Source organism: Euleptes europaea, chromosome 1, assembly GCF_029931775.1.
Source record: "Euleptes europaea isolate rEulEur1 chromosome 1, rEulEur1.hap1, whole genome shotgun sequence".
In the NCBI taxonomy this organism is placed as follows: domain Eukaryota; kingdom Metazoa; phylum Chordata; class Lepidosauria; order Squamata; family Sphaerodactylidae; genus Euleptes; species Euleptes europaea.
This window is the reverse complement of record NC_079312.1, coordinates 70,546,109-70,561,421: the sequence shown is the minus strand read 5'-3', so window position 1 is coordinate 70,561,421 and position 15,313 is coordinate 70,546,109. Positions and strand designations below refer to the sequence as shown.

The 15,313-nt window shown below is 41.5% G+C and overlaps 2 protein-coding genes across 3 annotated transcripts in view; one reads left to right on the top strand and one right to left on the bottom strand.

The window, feature by feature from the left end:
• STAB1 (stabilin 1) overlaps positions 1 to 5,894 on the top strand; it is a 109,873-nt gene extending 103,979 nt beyond the window's left edge. Inside the window, exons 62-67 of the mRNA XM_056847179.1 lie at positions 775 to 921; positions 1,123 to 1,242; positions 2,371 to 2,517; positions 3,157 to 3,270; positions 4,263 to 4,322; positions 5,841 to 5,894. Of these exons, the coding sequence (XP_056703157.1) occupies positions 775 to 921; positions 1,123 to 1,242; positions 2,371 to 2,517; positions 3,157 to 3,270; positions 4,263 to 4,322; positions 5,841 to 5,894 (642 nt within the window). The remainder of the gene's footprint in view (positions 1 to 774; positions 922 to 1,122; positions 1,243 to 2,370; positions 2,518 to 3,156; positions 3,271 to 4,262; positions 4,323 to 5,840) is intronic.
• Positions 5,895 to 7,872: 1,978 nt separating this feature from the next.
• NT5DC2 (5'-nucleotidase domain containing 2) overlaps positions 7,873 to 15,313 on the bottom strand; it is a 30,323-nt gene continuing 22,882 nt past the window's right edge. For both annotated transcript variants that reach the window (XM_056863309.1, XM_056863317.1), the window contains exons 10-14: positions 14,627 to 14,708; positions 12,247 to 12,333; positions 9,823 to 9,963; positions 8,878 to 8,942; positions 7,873 to 8,155 (exon numbers count right to left, since the gene is read on the bottom strand). In XM_056863309.1, the coding sequence (XP_056719287.1) occupies positions 7,894 to 8,155; positions 8,878 to 8,942; positions 9,823 to 9,963; positions 12,247 to 12,333; positions 14,627 to 14,708 (637 nt within the window). In that variant the 3' untranslated portion in view covers positions 7,873 to 7,893. The remainder of the gene's footprint in view (positions 8,156 to 8,877; positions 8,943 to 9,822; positions 9,964 to 12,246; positions 12,334 to 14,626; positions 14,709 to 15,313) is intronic.

Genomic DNA, 15,313 nt, shown 5'->3' with positions numbered 1-15,313 from the left:
CAGCACTCATCACAGCAGAGAAGTAGGGGGAGGGGGAGTGAGTTAGTGGTTCTTTTCCAGACCAGGTTAAAAATCCAAGCTGGGAAACAACTCGTGGGACTGCAGTGCTCACCTTATCCTGAATTTAAATATTACAAGATGCTGCCATTTGTATTCTGAACCAAGGAATTATGAACGTCGGTGGCATCACCAGCACAAGTAAAGCCTAGCCTTGCCACTGGTGTTGCTAAGTGCAGCGAGGAGACTTTGTCATGCCTCGAGACCAGCTTCATTTGAGTATAAGCCAACAAGCCAGCTCGTGGAGGATTTTGTGGCATTTCATGCTGGCTTCCATTTTGTGCTTTTACCATATTTGTTTTCTTTTATTTATAAAATTTACCTCACTGGTAACCAGTTTGCACCAAATTTAAATTTGCATTCATTTAAATGAATGAGGTAACCACTGTTTTCGTGTAGGAAAGGTGACAATTTTTTCTTCTTCAACCTTGCCTGCAACCTAATTGTCTACTACTCAAAGATGCTATGATTCCTGACCTACCAATGAAATAAACTGGTTTTATGTTACAGGCCTAACCCCAGGTCTGTTCAATTGACAGCCATTTGCTGTGCCCCAGGCGAGCATGTATGTATATGAAAGAAATCAGTACTGAACTGAAGGCAGCATGCAGTTTGCTATGATTTTGCTCTCCCCTTTAGGAGTTCAACAATCAAAGTGTCTGTTTATCAATAAATTAACTAAATGAAACTGAAACTTCTGTTGTTGTTTTTTACCAGTCTTTAACATTGAATGACCTGAAGCTTCATGTATCAGTGAGTGATGAGCCCCTGCTGAGCATCAATCTCACAGCTGGTGCAATTATATCTTCCCAAGCAGGATACAACCTTTCCATTGCAGACTCCATGAACAGCACCCACCCTCCGGTGAGTACCTGTAGATAACTGGGCAGAATCAGTTTTCTCTTTACATATTGCATTGATGATTTAAAAAACCCTTTGAATTAACTTTGAACAAAACACTGTCTTGATATCTAATTTGCTTCACAATTCTAAGATCTCTTTAAATACAATTTATTTTAAATGAATGATTTATTAATATTGGTTTCTTCACTTTTATTGTACCAGGGTTCTAAGGTGGTTAATGATACAGTGGTTGTTGAATGGGATATTCTGGCTTCCAATGGGATAATTCATGCTATTGAAACACCGTTAATGGTACCACTTCAATATGGGCATGTTGTTCAGGTTGGTTGCTGGTTTATTTATGACATTTTGTGGTGGGTTTGCTCTAGTGTGAAACCAAAATCTCATTGTTACAATTGTGAAAAGGCCCTTACATCCCCTGCTTGCCCAAGCAGATCAAAGGATTTGGTTGTGAAATCTACCTTCTGTTTCAGTTTTTACACTTATTCCTTCCTGATACTTCCTTGGGAATTAATATTTTAAGTAACTAAACATATGTTATTATTTCCAGTAAACATTGGCTGCTTCCACAAGGTATGGCTTCGCTTGTGTTACTTTCATTGCCACTGCAAATGTAGAGGCATTTGCCATGGCAGCAGTGCTTCCACTTAGGAGTTCTCTGTGCACTTTCCAGCTGTCGTTTTCCCTACCACAGCATTAGAGCGCTTTAAAAAAATATCAGTAATTTCTATAGTGGCAGGAGAAATGATGGCCACAAGGGGCTGATAGCAGGAAGGTGGTGCTGGTATGAAAGGCACCTTTGAACTACAGCCTTCACATCCGGATGGCTTGAGAATGTGCTTTGATCATGTTATTTCCTAAGAGGTTAGAGTGAAGCGGGTTTGAAAGAGAGCATACTGAGGATGGGGAAAACCTGGATAGAGGACAATATTATGTGGACACTCTTTTTTAAAAAAGTGCTCTGGATCAGTTTAGAAGCGAAGGTGGAGGAAAAACTGCCATGTGGAAATGGCTGTTGTCAATCTAGACCAGTAAACACAGTGATGGTGAAAGCAAATAATCATATAGCAAATCTCTAATTGATATTCTCTCATTGATATACCATCACCACCCCCAAACACACTCTTTGTTCAGTAGGGAATGTTTAAGGTGCAAAATGATGCTGCTGGAACAACAGCAGAGACAGAAAAGGAAATACAAGGTGACGGGGTCTGCCAAAGTAGGTTAAGGACCCCCCCCCTTCCATTGATGTTGGCTACTGTCCATTTTTAGTCTCTCTGAAAAGAGCACAGTTTCTCACTTCCCGTTCTGATATTGGTTGCTGCATAAAAATACAGTACTTTGGCAAAAGTACCCTTGATGAAAAGCAATGAGGAGGTTAAAATGTGCTGAAGTTGCCCTGTGGGCTAACATTTTCAAGCATGAACAAAGCATCTTTGCTTTTTTCAGGTTTCGGGTGCTGTAAAAGCATCTGCTTTGGCTGTAACCGTCAGTGTGAGTACTGTTGCTGTAGTGCTGCTATGTGTAGCTATTGCTGGAGTATCCTACTACTACCTCAGAAGAAAGAATCAGGGATTCCAGTTTCGCTACCTGAAGGTATTTACATGATTTGTTTAATAGGAAAGGACTGTACTCTGTGTATGTACTTCTGTTTCTGTAATTAGCCCCCTACAGACTTTTTTCCATTGCTGTTACTTCTGCCACTTGGTTGTAATCTTATTTGTGGTCACAAAAGATTGCTGATATTCCTTTAATCCCAACAACACTGCATCTGTGGTTACATTTAAGAAGAGGAAATTGTATTGCAGTCTTGTTTGGCTGACACTAATGATCTCAAAAACCTAGGAGAATAAATCCTGTGTAATTCTGATAGTTGAGAACCTTGCATTTTCACTACTGTGCAGTTAACTGAAATCAATCAAGGAAAATGCTAACCAGGATGAGGGAAGCAAATTTAGCTTTGTTGTAGAGCTAAAGTCTGCAGTTCAAATTTCAGAACTGCAAGGAATGGCCTTTGGCAAGCCTCAGGATCAACCTTCTGTCTGTAACAAGGGGATAATTAACACTGGCTTTGTTTATAGGATTGCTGTAATGGTTACTGAGATAATTTTCACTTTCCAAAGTCTCAATGTTGTACATAGAACAGGCGTTGGCTCTGCCCTTTTCCGATCAATTCATCAGTACTGCCATTTGTAAGGCAAAGAAATGCTTAATCTGTTTGTACTTTGCTTATAGGCTGAGCTGGAAGATGAAGAGCCGTTGCCCTGGGAGGAAAGGAACCCAGCCTTGGTGTCCATCCCAAATCCCATCTATGGAGCACATAGTTCTCTCTATGATGAGCCATTTGAGGTAAGAGAGCCAGGTTATTTATGCTTTGGTATTAGCTGCATGTTCCAGGCTGAAGTGGCCCACTCCCCCCCCCCCCGGGTTCTTCATGATTACAGCCCACTTCAGAAGTCACTTCGACACTGGTGCACAGTTGCTTCGCCTTTCCAGGGACCCCTTTAAATGTGACTTTTTTGTTTTGCTCTGGACCCGGTGAGAAGCAGCCACTTGGGAGTTCATGAAGAATCACAGCTCGGGGCTCAAAGAGCACGCCCTTCTCCTGCCCATTGTTCTCTCCCCTCCCTACCTCTTCCTACAGAGGCAACTTTCCTCCGATGGAGGACACTTTCTTTTCTACTGCTGTAGACATGGGAATTAGCAAGGGGCTAAGCACGTTCAGCAGCACGTGCCAAAGGGAGCCCTACTGAGTTCAAGGAGCCTAGCATGTGTGTCTCATTGCCAGCGAGACACCCCCCCCATTCTCGTCAACTATTGTTACCCCACCGCTGTTTGATTTAGGGAATTAAAAAAAGGGGGGAGTGAGGAAGCTACTGGCAAAGAAAAAGTTAAGTACGCCCTCCTGCCCTCTCTCCTCTAGTGCCAATATCGCTATTGTTTCACGGAAAATGGGGGGGGGGATAAAAGCGCTAGGGAAATTGTAATTGGGGTGAGAATATGGTGGAGGGGCAAATCTTATGCCTGCCTTCGGCACACAAAATAGCACCATTTTTTTTCTTCTCTGAGGACCAATTACAGCGCTGGCCAGCTGGCCAATGGGAGGGTACAGGGGGAGGGCGACAATGACGGCATTCCACTCCCTTTGGGGCGGAATACTGAGGGCTGCCTTTGAATGAATAAGCACAGCCTTGCACTTTCTTTTTTCAATGTGCAGCCATGAATAGGCATTTTTACATTTGGGTTATTTAACTCTGCAATGAGCGAGTGGCAAAGACAGCCTTTATAAATGACCCCAGTCTTCAGCGTTTATTGACTTATTTTTGCTGACTCTCATTAAGTTGGGAAAGCAGGGATTTTTGGCTGTTGGTATCTTTGACAACTGTACAAGTGGAATGAAGGTATTTTCCATAACATTTTCTTATTTGAATTCAATTACTTTATTAGCCTTGTCAACTTTCAGGCAGTGGGATGAAGTATTGTGTTCAAGCAACCCCAAATTACAACTGCACTTTATTTATTTGCTTCATTTATATTCTGCCATTCTCCCCTGTGGGGACTCCAAAGCAACCTACCTTTTTCTCCTCTCTGTTTTGTTCTCACAGCAGCCCTGTGAGTGTATCTGACTAGTTCAAGGTTACCCAGCAAACTTCCACGACAGAGTGGAGATTTGAACCTGGGTCTCCCAGATCCTAGTCCAACACTAATTGCTATACCACACTGGCTGAATTCATCTGACTGGAGTATAGTTAATTGCTTCCTTTTAATTGAACATTAGTTTAAGTAACATAAAAATAACTTCAAGAATTTAAGGGGGGAAAGCAAACATCAATAAGAATTGCAGGCATTCCCTTTGAACACAACAAATTATTAACACAAAGCTAAAACTTTTGCTTCTTAACTGAAACTAGCATAGCTAAATACTTTCATTTTTCTTTAATTTATCTTTTGTAGGTTAGGTTAGGTTCACGTTTATTGCATTTGGCCAAAGAAAGTTACAAGAACTGATAAAAGTCCCTATAACAATCATTAATAAAAGTTACATTTTTGCATCAGAATAAAAATAAGTATATCTCTCAAACCCACCAGAATTTATCAAAATACTGGAGAACGACACATAATGTTCTTTAAAAATGTAACGTTTGAAGTTATTTGGGAATACCACAGCATTAAATAAACAGCAATACCACTCCAAACTTCATATGAATGAGAATAAACCCTAATAGTTAGGTCTCAAGCCCAAACTTTGAAGGGCTGCCCAAATAATGTTCAGTTATAATTAGTAAATCCCACTTCCCATCAAAAAACGAGTTTATGACTCAGTTATGTTCAGTTTTACTATGTTGGACCAGCCTGAGCCGGATTTTCTTTGCTGCCAATGTAAAAAAGGGAAACTTTATGGGAGACTACTGTCTCTGTATCTGCAAGGAGAAATAAGATCTTCTCCGTCACAGTACGTTGGACCAAACTGGCCAGGATTGCCTCTAGACTTTTTGCCTTGGCATAAGATATAATGGGCAATCTAACAAATAATGGCACAGATCTTCTGTAAGGATAATGGAAAACTAGAAATGGCAGGGAGTTCAATGTTCTTCTCTAAAAGGTCTGATCTAAACATGGTCATCTGCAGGTTGAGACCCATGAAAAGGGCTGGTTTGAGCTGCCACTCCACATGGTGGGCATAGCTTTTAAAACGCTCTGACTCCTGACAACCATCCAGTATGTAAGGACATCTACACATCACCGTAATATGTACCAGCTAGCAGCTGTGTACACTTTATACAATTAATATGTTTATTAGCATTTAATACATGGTAAGTATTATCTTAGCTGGACTGGTGAGAGGATGATAAAACTCAAGCTTGATAAATGGAGGAGTTTGTCAGACTCGCCTTATGTGTGCTGTATTGTGGTTTCAGGATTCTGCCGGAGAAGACTTTTCAGATACACATGGAATTTTTGCAGATCAGTAAGTTTATCTGTACTGCAGGAAAAAAGTGTTTCCCAGGAGCGTTGCCATTCAGAAGGAACAGAGTGTGGTCTTGGTTATCATGGTCTGCTGTGGTGTCTTTATGCATCCAGTGGGAGCAAACTGACAAGTGACCTTTAGGTAAACTGTGAAGACTCATCAGCTTAGACATACGGCTGTTCCATTCCTCTTCTTAAAGACTTGGACTGGGAATTGAGATCTAAAGAGCCACATGCGTGGAGACATCATCAATGTTCTCTTCTGAATGCAGCACCTTGTGCTGTGCTAGATGCTGCTTTGAAGGGTCTTTCAGTATTGTGGAATTGTTTAGGGGTGAAGTGAGGAGCTGGAGGAAAGAAGGGATCCTTGAAAAGTCCTGATGCATGCTCAGGATCATTTATGGGCAGTTATCTGCCCATAAAGTAAACTTTAGCCATATGTAATATTATAATGAATGAATGTTTTTGTTCAGGATACTGCAGAGAACTTGCAGCGGGTTACTAAAAATCTTCCGAGGTGGACAGTGTTGATCATTTTTCTCTGAAACTGCATTGTTGGCCCCTCTGTTGAAGATGCTCTTCTATGTTACACAATTTGAAATAAAAACATTACCTGTCAACTGTAATTGGAGAATTGTTTACATATTGTGCACATGTTTATAATGGGTTGTTTTTGTCAACCTAACTTAAAGCATACTTCATTGCCCATTAAACACGGAGGAGGCATGTAGTAAAAGGACGGATAACTTCATCGGCAGATTAATCCTTGTATATATGTGGTCCTGCATCACTTCGATGCTGGTCTGCTGCCTCCCTGAAGTGTGGTCTTCATCAAAGATTTGCTCAAGGGCAGTATGATAGCAGCAGTTTTATTTTCTATTCCTGTTCTAATTATGGCTCGCGTGGAATTGGCCTTTTTCACAGCAGCCGCATACTGGGTTGACTCCACAGTTCCAGTGCCCAGCTCAGATCACACAGTTGAATGGTGTGTGTGTGGGGGGATCAGTGCCCTACAACGTACTTGATGACAGCGTCTAATGACTTGCAGTTGCAAATGAAGCCTTACAAAACACTGACACTTGACTGCAATGTTGTCCTGTGACGTTACTTCAACATTCTGCTGCAAGTAACGACATGCAGAATGAGTACAGTAATCTGTAAGCATATAGAAATGGCTCCTCAGTCTAGCAGAAATACAAGCTGCCCTACTAGTGAGAATTCTCACTGTTTCAATTTTTATTAATTTCTGAACAGCAGCCACACAACTACCCAGATTCATACAGATGGGCCAAGCAAGCTGAGAATAAGAGCCATTTAGCAGATCTGTGTCCATTCTTGTCTTTGCTCTTTGTTTCGTGCACCATGCTCAACTGGTTCTTTTAAATACATGTTAGCACCTTCAAATTTATCTAAAGTGTTCACATCAAATCTTTTAAATAAAAGATAATTATTTTAGCTATCTTCACAATTCTAATGCACTGTGTATTGGCGATAAGGCAAAAGTGATACAGGTTACTAGACAACAGGTCAGGGCCCAGGTCTTAGCACTGGAGGTGTTCCTACTAGAGGATGTACAAACATTCCATTCTGGCAGTATTATCACAGCTAAGGTACTTCTAAACATAACACTTCTATGTAGACAAGTCCAAATAGAGCTGTGTAGCATATATAGATGTTGAAAATACCAATCACCTGTATTTAACATTCAAACCCAAGGCCCTGACTAGAACATCTTGGGCAAATTTCCTTGGCGAAGAAACAAAATTTGACTTTTCAGGAAACCTTCCTTCTCCAATCTCAGTCTCTTGGTCATCAGTAAAGCATTTTCATAAGACAATTTTCCTACTCTTATTCAATCCCTCCCAGGTATCTTCTCTTACAAAGTGCCGGGAGGTGTATCAATGGCCAGTAACTGGGTAGCAATGTGTGGTGGAGCAGTCAACGCCCCTCATAAGCAGCATCTCTTGCCACTGGTGTTTTTTAACCTGCCCATCCTGCCTTCTTTCACCGGATGTGCAGCATTTCCTCTAAGAATGGTGTCTTCATGCAACCAGTACAGAGCTGATCCATCCAGAGAGGAGCTTCATGCTGCAGAGGGGTTCGCCGAGGGTAGAAGGTGAAGTTCACGTCATAGTTAAGCAGGCTGCTGATAGACGCCATGTAGATGTCAGAAAAACGAATCAGTCTCCGAGAAAAGTAGGTCGGGTTGTGGAAGGTTCGAAAAATGCTTCCAAACTGGGGATTAAACAGGTTTTTCGCAAGTGATCTGAAAGGAAAGAGTTAGATATTATCAGCAACATCAGCGACAATTTGGATTTTATCCATAACTGCTATGCTACGTTTCCCCAGAAGGTGCCACCATTATCCTCCTTTGAACATGTTAGTTCTTGGGAATTCTTTGAAGGTGTGGGAGACTTCAAGGAACACAACGCTATCCAACCAGAAAACACAAATGCTATTAGGTTTAAAATTCAATATCAAAGGCAGGGATTCAACAAATCTTTCCATCAAAGGGGAAGGATTTCCACAACATGAAAATGTTTTGCTAGCCGCAACTGTTTCCATAATTGTTCATATGAGTGCGATGTTTAACAGAGACACCAACATGATGTTGCCATTTGTGGAGTATGGTGAAGCAAAATTATTTTTTTTATAATGTATTTATTTTATTTGGTATAGGTACAGAAGGCAAAAAAAGGGGGTGGGTAAGAATCCTTCTGATGATGACGAAGAAAAATACTGCATATACATATCTCAAAAGATTAATCTAGCAGAATGCATTGTAGCTTTCGTTTATAATTACTATCCAGGCGAAAATGTAAGTGCATTTTAAAAATAAACATTATGTATATTCTGTAACTAACCAGATGGTTTCCTGCTTAACTAAACAACTACGAATGATTATATAACATTGAATTTTTAATGTCGTACTGACACTGAAACAGAATTTTTTTGAAGAACATAAGGATAAGTTATAGCAAGAGTTACCTAATTTCCTGTCGTTCTTTCACCCACTCTAGCAGCACTTGCTTTGATTCAGCATCTCGATACATCTGAAATTTAAAAAAATTTATTTTGAACATGCCTATTCTAAAGATCAGTTCTCTGTTACAGAAAATACCTTTCTATAAGTGGAAGCATCTTGACAGCACATAACAAGCACATAAATACCTGTTTTTAAAATGTTGTGGATGTCAAATTAATTCACATTTTGGGGTGGATTCAGTTGTCTTACAACTATGAATCTCCATTTTTTTTGTAGATTGTATATAATAAGTATAGATTATAAAGTTCGTACCTTTGTTTTTAAATCCCGAACCACAAATTAACTGAGATACATATTAGATAGTAAACAAAGCTTTAATGAAAGGTAAAATTGAGGTGACAGTGAAGTTTGTCACCATTCTTCTCTTCACCCTCCATAAATAACATCAGTGTCAGAGTCACAGTAAAAGGCATGCATCACCAGAATCCTCCAGTGGTAATCACAGCTAGAGATGAGGGAATCTCCTCTGGCAGGTAAGATTGTTGGAGATTTTTTGCACTATTTGCATAATTCCAGGTATTGGAAGGCCTTGCTTGCCCCCTTGCCATCTTATAGAAGTAACAAGGAGGTTTATACTCACTCTTTTCCCCCTGTACCAACTTACTTCTCCTCTGCCTAGGACTATGAGCTTTTAGGCAGCTATTGAGATGGCAGCAGCAGGAATAAGGCCACACTGTCTTATCAGAGTATGGCCCACAGCTAGCAGCTGTCGGCAACTGAACCAGAAGGCTCTGAACAGGCCTTCTGACTATGATATCACTGCAGCCAGGTTACTTTTAAATGAAAGAACTGAGGAGGGTCTAATCATAACCTCACTAAATGATGCATGTGTTACTTTACTACCACCATGCATGTGTTACTTTACTACCACCAAGGGTCTTTTTTACCTGCATCCTCTCCAGAAGTCCTGTAAGCGCCTGTTGCCAAGTCAAAGAGTGCATGTATTGCTCTGTATTAATGATACGGATTTCAGTTTCCAGTTCTGGAACAATGGCTCCTGTTCTCCAACCATGGAGCAGCATAAGATCCTAACAGAGAAGAAGGCAGCAGAGTGGTTTAATACTATAAGGCCCTATGATGCAGCCTTGCAAATAAATTACTAAGAATGTTTTATTAGTCCCACCCACCCTTGAAATTGAGGCATGTCAACTGAATGAACAAAAGGAGAGGGGCTGTGGCTCAGTGGTAGAGCCTCTGCTTGGCACGCAAAAGGTCCCAGGATCAATTCCTGGCATCTCCAGTTAAAGGTCTAGGCAAGTAGGTGATGTGAAAGACCTCAGCCTGAGACCCTAGAGAGCTGCTGCTGGTCTGAGTAGACAATACTGACTCTGATGGACCAAGGGTCTGATTCAGGATAAGGCAGCTTTACATGTTCATGTGTTCAAAGAGAGGCCATTCGCATTCAGCTTACAATAACGTCCCTAACTTGGCATTTATGAGAATGGGATGCTGACAAACACTAGCTGTGATCACCTTAAAAAAAATCACTTCTTTAAATCTGAATGATAATCTTGTGGGATGTTTTGGCTGTGGAAGGATGCAGGCACTGCCAAGGTTACGAACACAGCAGCATCCTGTGACCATGAAGCTTGGTTGTGGAGGACTGTTGCCCAAGATTTGCCTGTACTTGACTCCAGGAGGCAGGCTTGACAAGGGCTCTACTTTCAGGTTTCACTGCACAGGTTAGCCCTTCTTGAAAGAGGTATTTCCAACCCCCACAATGTTCTGTGCAGTTTCTGGACAGATGTTGTGAGGAAAATGCCTCCGATCATATATTGTTTGCAATGGTAGGCTGTGGAGGTTACTCATAAGCAGATCAAGCCTTCATCTGTTTCAAGTGGCTAATGACATAGGGGCCATGTAGCTGTTATTTTTCTTTAATTAAATATGTATACTAAAATTATATTGAAGACTAAAGGCAATTTAAGCTAAAAACACAAGACAATATATTCTAACACAAGGCTAAAACCTGTAGTGTCAGATTTCGGAGCAGCAGTCTCGGTCACTTCCATAAACTCAGCGAAGTGCATGAGAGATTATGTACAAGCCATCTGCTTGAGACTAAGGGTACCATCTTGCAGTGCCAAGGGGCAGGTTGGACAGGTGGGGAGGGGCTCTCACACAGCAGCAGAAGATCTGCTTTGCATGCAGAAAGTCCTGGGTTCAATGCCCAGAATCTCCAGTTAAAAGGATCAAGTAGGAAGTGATGTGGAAGACCTCCACCTGTGACTCTGGAGAATCACAGAATCATAGAGTTGGAAGCAACCATCAGGATCATCTAGTCCAACCCCATGCACGATGCAGGAAATTCACAACTAATTCCCCCCCGCACCCCCAGTGACCCATGCCCAAAAGATGGCCAAGATGCCCTCCCTCTCATGATCTGCCTAAGGTCATAGAATCAGCATTGCTGACAGATGGCCATCTAGCCTCTGCTTAAAAACCTCCAGGGAAGGAGAGCTTACCACCTCCCGAAAAAGCCTGTTCCACTGAAGAACCGATCTAACTGCTAGCCACAGTTGATAATACTGACCAATTGTCTAACTTAATATAAGGCAGCCTCATGTATCCATGGGTTTGGCAGCTGGGAAAGGTGAATTCCAAGATCCCCCCTTCACTGGGGATAAGAAGAATTCAGCTTACATTTTCACTGCACCTCACTTAAAATGTACCACCAACCAGCCCCTGCCATTCCTTTTACCAAACGGTGGTCTCATGGTACAGGTATGAGCCTATCTTCCAAAATCCAGTGAACATCCACAGGGAGATTGAGCTGGTAGGTTTCTGCAGAGCTGTTTATTTCATTTTTACGAGAAAAACAAAGTATGGTTTGAGCACTGTGTTGCATCTGTGTTCAAACTTTATGTCCAGAAGTGGCTAGGCAGAGAATGGGAGTGGCAGATGACCAAAAATGAGCTCACACAAAAGCATCTCCATCTGAATGAGATGTCAGAGGAAGACTGCTCGACCACCCCTTTTTCCACCTCATGCCCACCACTGGCAAGTGGGCTACTGACGTGAGGGTTTGCCAGCAGTCTTGGAGTGCAAGGCAGCCCTGATGGAACTGGGGGTCCACTAGTCTGGATTTACATCAGGACAGGGTGAAAAGTGAACCAGCTACTCAATGGAATGTGATCACACTGAAGAAAGAATGAAAGCCACAAGACTAGGATGTTTCCCACAAGCATATCATAAAGATTCAATGGAAAAAATAAAGGAGCATCTCCTTAGATTTTGCCAGTAGGCAAAGAACACCAAGCAGTACCGATAGAACAGAAACAGGAATTTCCATGGGGGAGGGCAGTACTTACTGCAAGGTCACTGTACAAATGGTCACCAAAATAAAGGACCTTGGATCCACGCCAGCCTGTTAACCGCAGAAAGTCAAACAGATTACCCTGAAAAACAGGATATATAAAAGAGTGTGAGGATAAACCAAATACCTCATTCCTTTCTGCAAGGGGAAAGAGAAGGGGGGAAAAACCTTTGCACGGCTTTCTTCAAAAGGTCAAAAGAAGTAAGTACTTTGATTTTTTTTTTTTTTACAAAACAAAACCAACAAAGGGAAATATTTGTTCAGAATAAGCAGCTTATTAAAAATGCTGTGGCTAGAGGCTAAGAATGTTCTCATGGGAACTTTGGTTTTTCAAAGACGCTCTTTTTTTCAAATTTGACAAACAATCACATCATTTATACAAATTCACATTTGACACTGCTTGGGAATACACATTACCAACCACTTTTAGGTTTACAGACCAATTTATCCGGAAGTCTCACAACGGGCAATATGCTTAACTCATCCATTTGGACTACAACCCCACAAAATATACCATTGCTATGCCGTTGCTATTCCTATTTCACCTTGAGATATTGCAGCAAATGTATTGATTTGCCATGCAATGATTTTGTCTAATTTTAAAGCAGGTATTCTAGATCACAGTATGCTGCCCTCCAACTTCTCAAGAGGGTGCATGATAACTTCAGCCATAAACATGGCTTGTGCACGGGCAGAGATTCTTGATAAAAATCAAACCCTAAATGCTGCAGCAGAGTTTTCTTCTGAGGTTCTCCTGTATTTTGGGGTAGAACAGCTGGTGGAGAGCAAGGCCTGCTGCTTGAATGAGAAGGCTTAGCACACTTGGTGTGCGCAGAAGAGCTTCTATCAACAGCATTCAAGGTACGACTAGAACATAATAGTTGTAACTCGCCCTGAGCCAAGTTCTGATGGGGAGGGCGTGTCAAAAGTCCAAGAAATAAATAAATAAACAACAACTGTCTTGCAGTTTTGGAGGGCTTGTAAAAGAGAACTCTTTAGAAGAGACTTCAGGTCCTTGAGGATGCCTGGAAAGACGGGGAAGTCCTTCTGACTTTAACTGTTCTACTGTCTTTTAGAATTATGTTGTACCAATTTCACTGCTACCTTGGATCTTGGTTATATGGTAGAAATGTTTTTAGTAAATACTTGGGGGGAATAGAGAAATGTGCCAATTTGAAGGGAAAGTTTTATTATTAAAGGCAGTTAGTCATTCTCATAGTCGTAACCCTGCCAACAATACAATTCTTATGCTGAAATGGGAAGATTCTAATTTGTTAAGCTCCTGCAATTAATTGGGAGCAACATAAATAGAGAGCTGGTATCCAAGATAATTATCCAACTGGGAATGTTCTGCAGATGCTGCATGTGTACCAGATCATGTGGTACGCTGAACCCACAAAGCCTCTTCCCTCCTTTGCTGCCTCGTTCCCATAACATTCCATCACTAACCCCAGATGCACTTATTCATATTTTATTTGGATGACATTAAAACTTCACCCAAAATTCTGTCCTTTGACTCAGCAATTAAATACAGCAACATACTCTGAGCTTACTATTCTTAGGGCTTCATTTCAACGAGAATCCATCTCAGAAGCAGTTTGCAGTTCTGGAGAGTTCAACTACAGACCATGAGAAGTGGGCTAACACCACTACCGTAACCATCCTCCAGTGATCAGCCTCCCAAGCTAGTAGCTTCTCTAGACCCTGCTAACCCCTGGCCTAAAAGACATGAAAGACATAATCTATTTGCCTTACCATGTCAACCCAGAGGAGCATGCCATAATGTAACCAGGCTATTTTCCTTCAGAAACCAAGTGCTCAAAAAAAATTTTTAAAAAAAAACTATGAATAGCATTTGGGATGAATAGAATTTGGGAAGATTACTATCTGCCTCAGTAGAGCATAATCACACCTAGCCTTTATCTTTTAGCAGCAAATATATATGCACCATAGGGTTTAAAAACCAGAAGCAATTTCAGTTGACTACTAATAACTGAGAAGAATGACCCCTGCTAGGATTGCAAACCTCCAGGTAATAGCTGGAGATCTCCTGCTATTTCAACTGATCTCTAGCCGATCAAGATCAGTTCACCTGGAGAAAATGGCCGCTTTTGCAATTGGACTCTATGACATTGAAGTCCCTCCCCTCCCCAAACTCCACTCTCCTCAGGCTCCACCCCAGAAATCACCAGGTATTTCCCAACTCGGAGCTGGCAACCCTAACCCCTACAGAGTGAAGTGGAAAATAGCTGCTATTCCCTCCCCCCAAAGAAGTCACAACCAAACGCCATGCTTGTTTCCATGTTTCAAGACAACCTCAGAAAATCCAGGCCTCCTTAAATATTAAGTGATGAATTACTACTAAATCGTCTTACCTGTTTGTAGATCTTCCCTTTTTCCAATTTGTTTATTTTGTCCCACTGAAGTGAACCTTTTTCATCCATTTTTCTGAAAGGTCTGCCCCCCAAAAATAAAATAAAATAATAATATTACAGGCCATGTCCAGACACAGTTGCCCAGTTACCTATCCATGAGCTGAGCAAAGAATTAAGCCCAACAGTGTAGGAATGCGGTGCTCAAATTACAAGTGTGCTCCCCCTCCCCCTTGCAATGGGCTCCATTTAGCAGTAGTAGAAGGCCCAGGAGAAGGGCATGATTTGGAAAGGAATAACCTATCTATCACTGCCGTCCACTCTACTCTCCTTGGAGGGCCCAGTGCTGGCAGTGTTGCCTTTTCTGGGCCCCACCTGTCACAAGCACAGTAAGAACAATCAGAAACGTTTATTATTACAGGCTTGGGATGTCTGGGGGAGGGAGAAAGACCAGGAATAATCCTCATTAGAACATAGATTTAGGAAATCCGTGTCACTTGATATAGCTCTATTGTAATCGTTCTCTTTCTGAATTTCTGTATTCCAACAGGAGGTGAAACATTAGTAGTGCAGTATCCAGCAGAAATAAGAGGCAGTGGGTCTTAGTAGTTTGTAGTCTGAATTGAAGAGCATTCCCAACACTATCCTGACTGTTATGTACACACTCTCATAAATCTGGGCCCCAGTGTC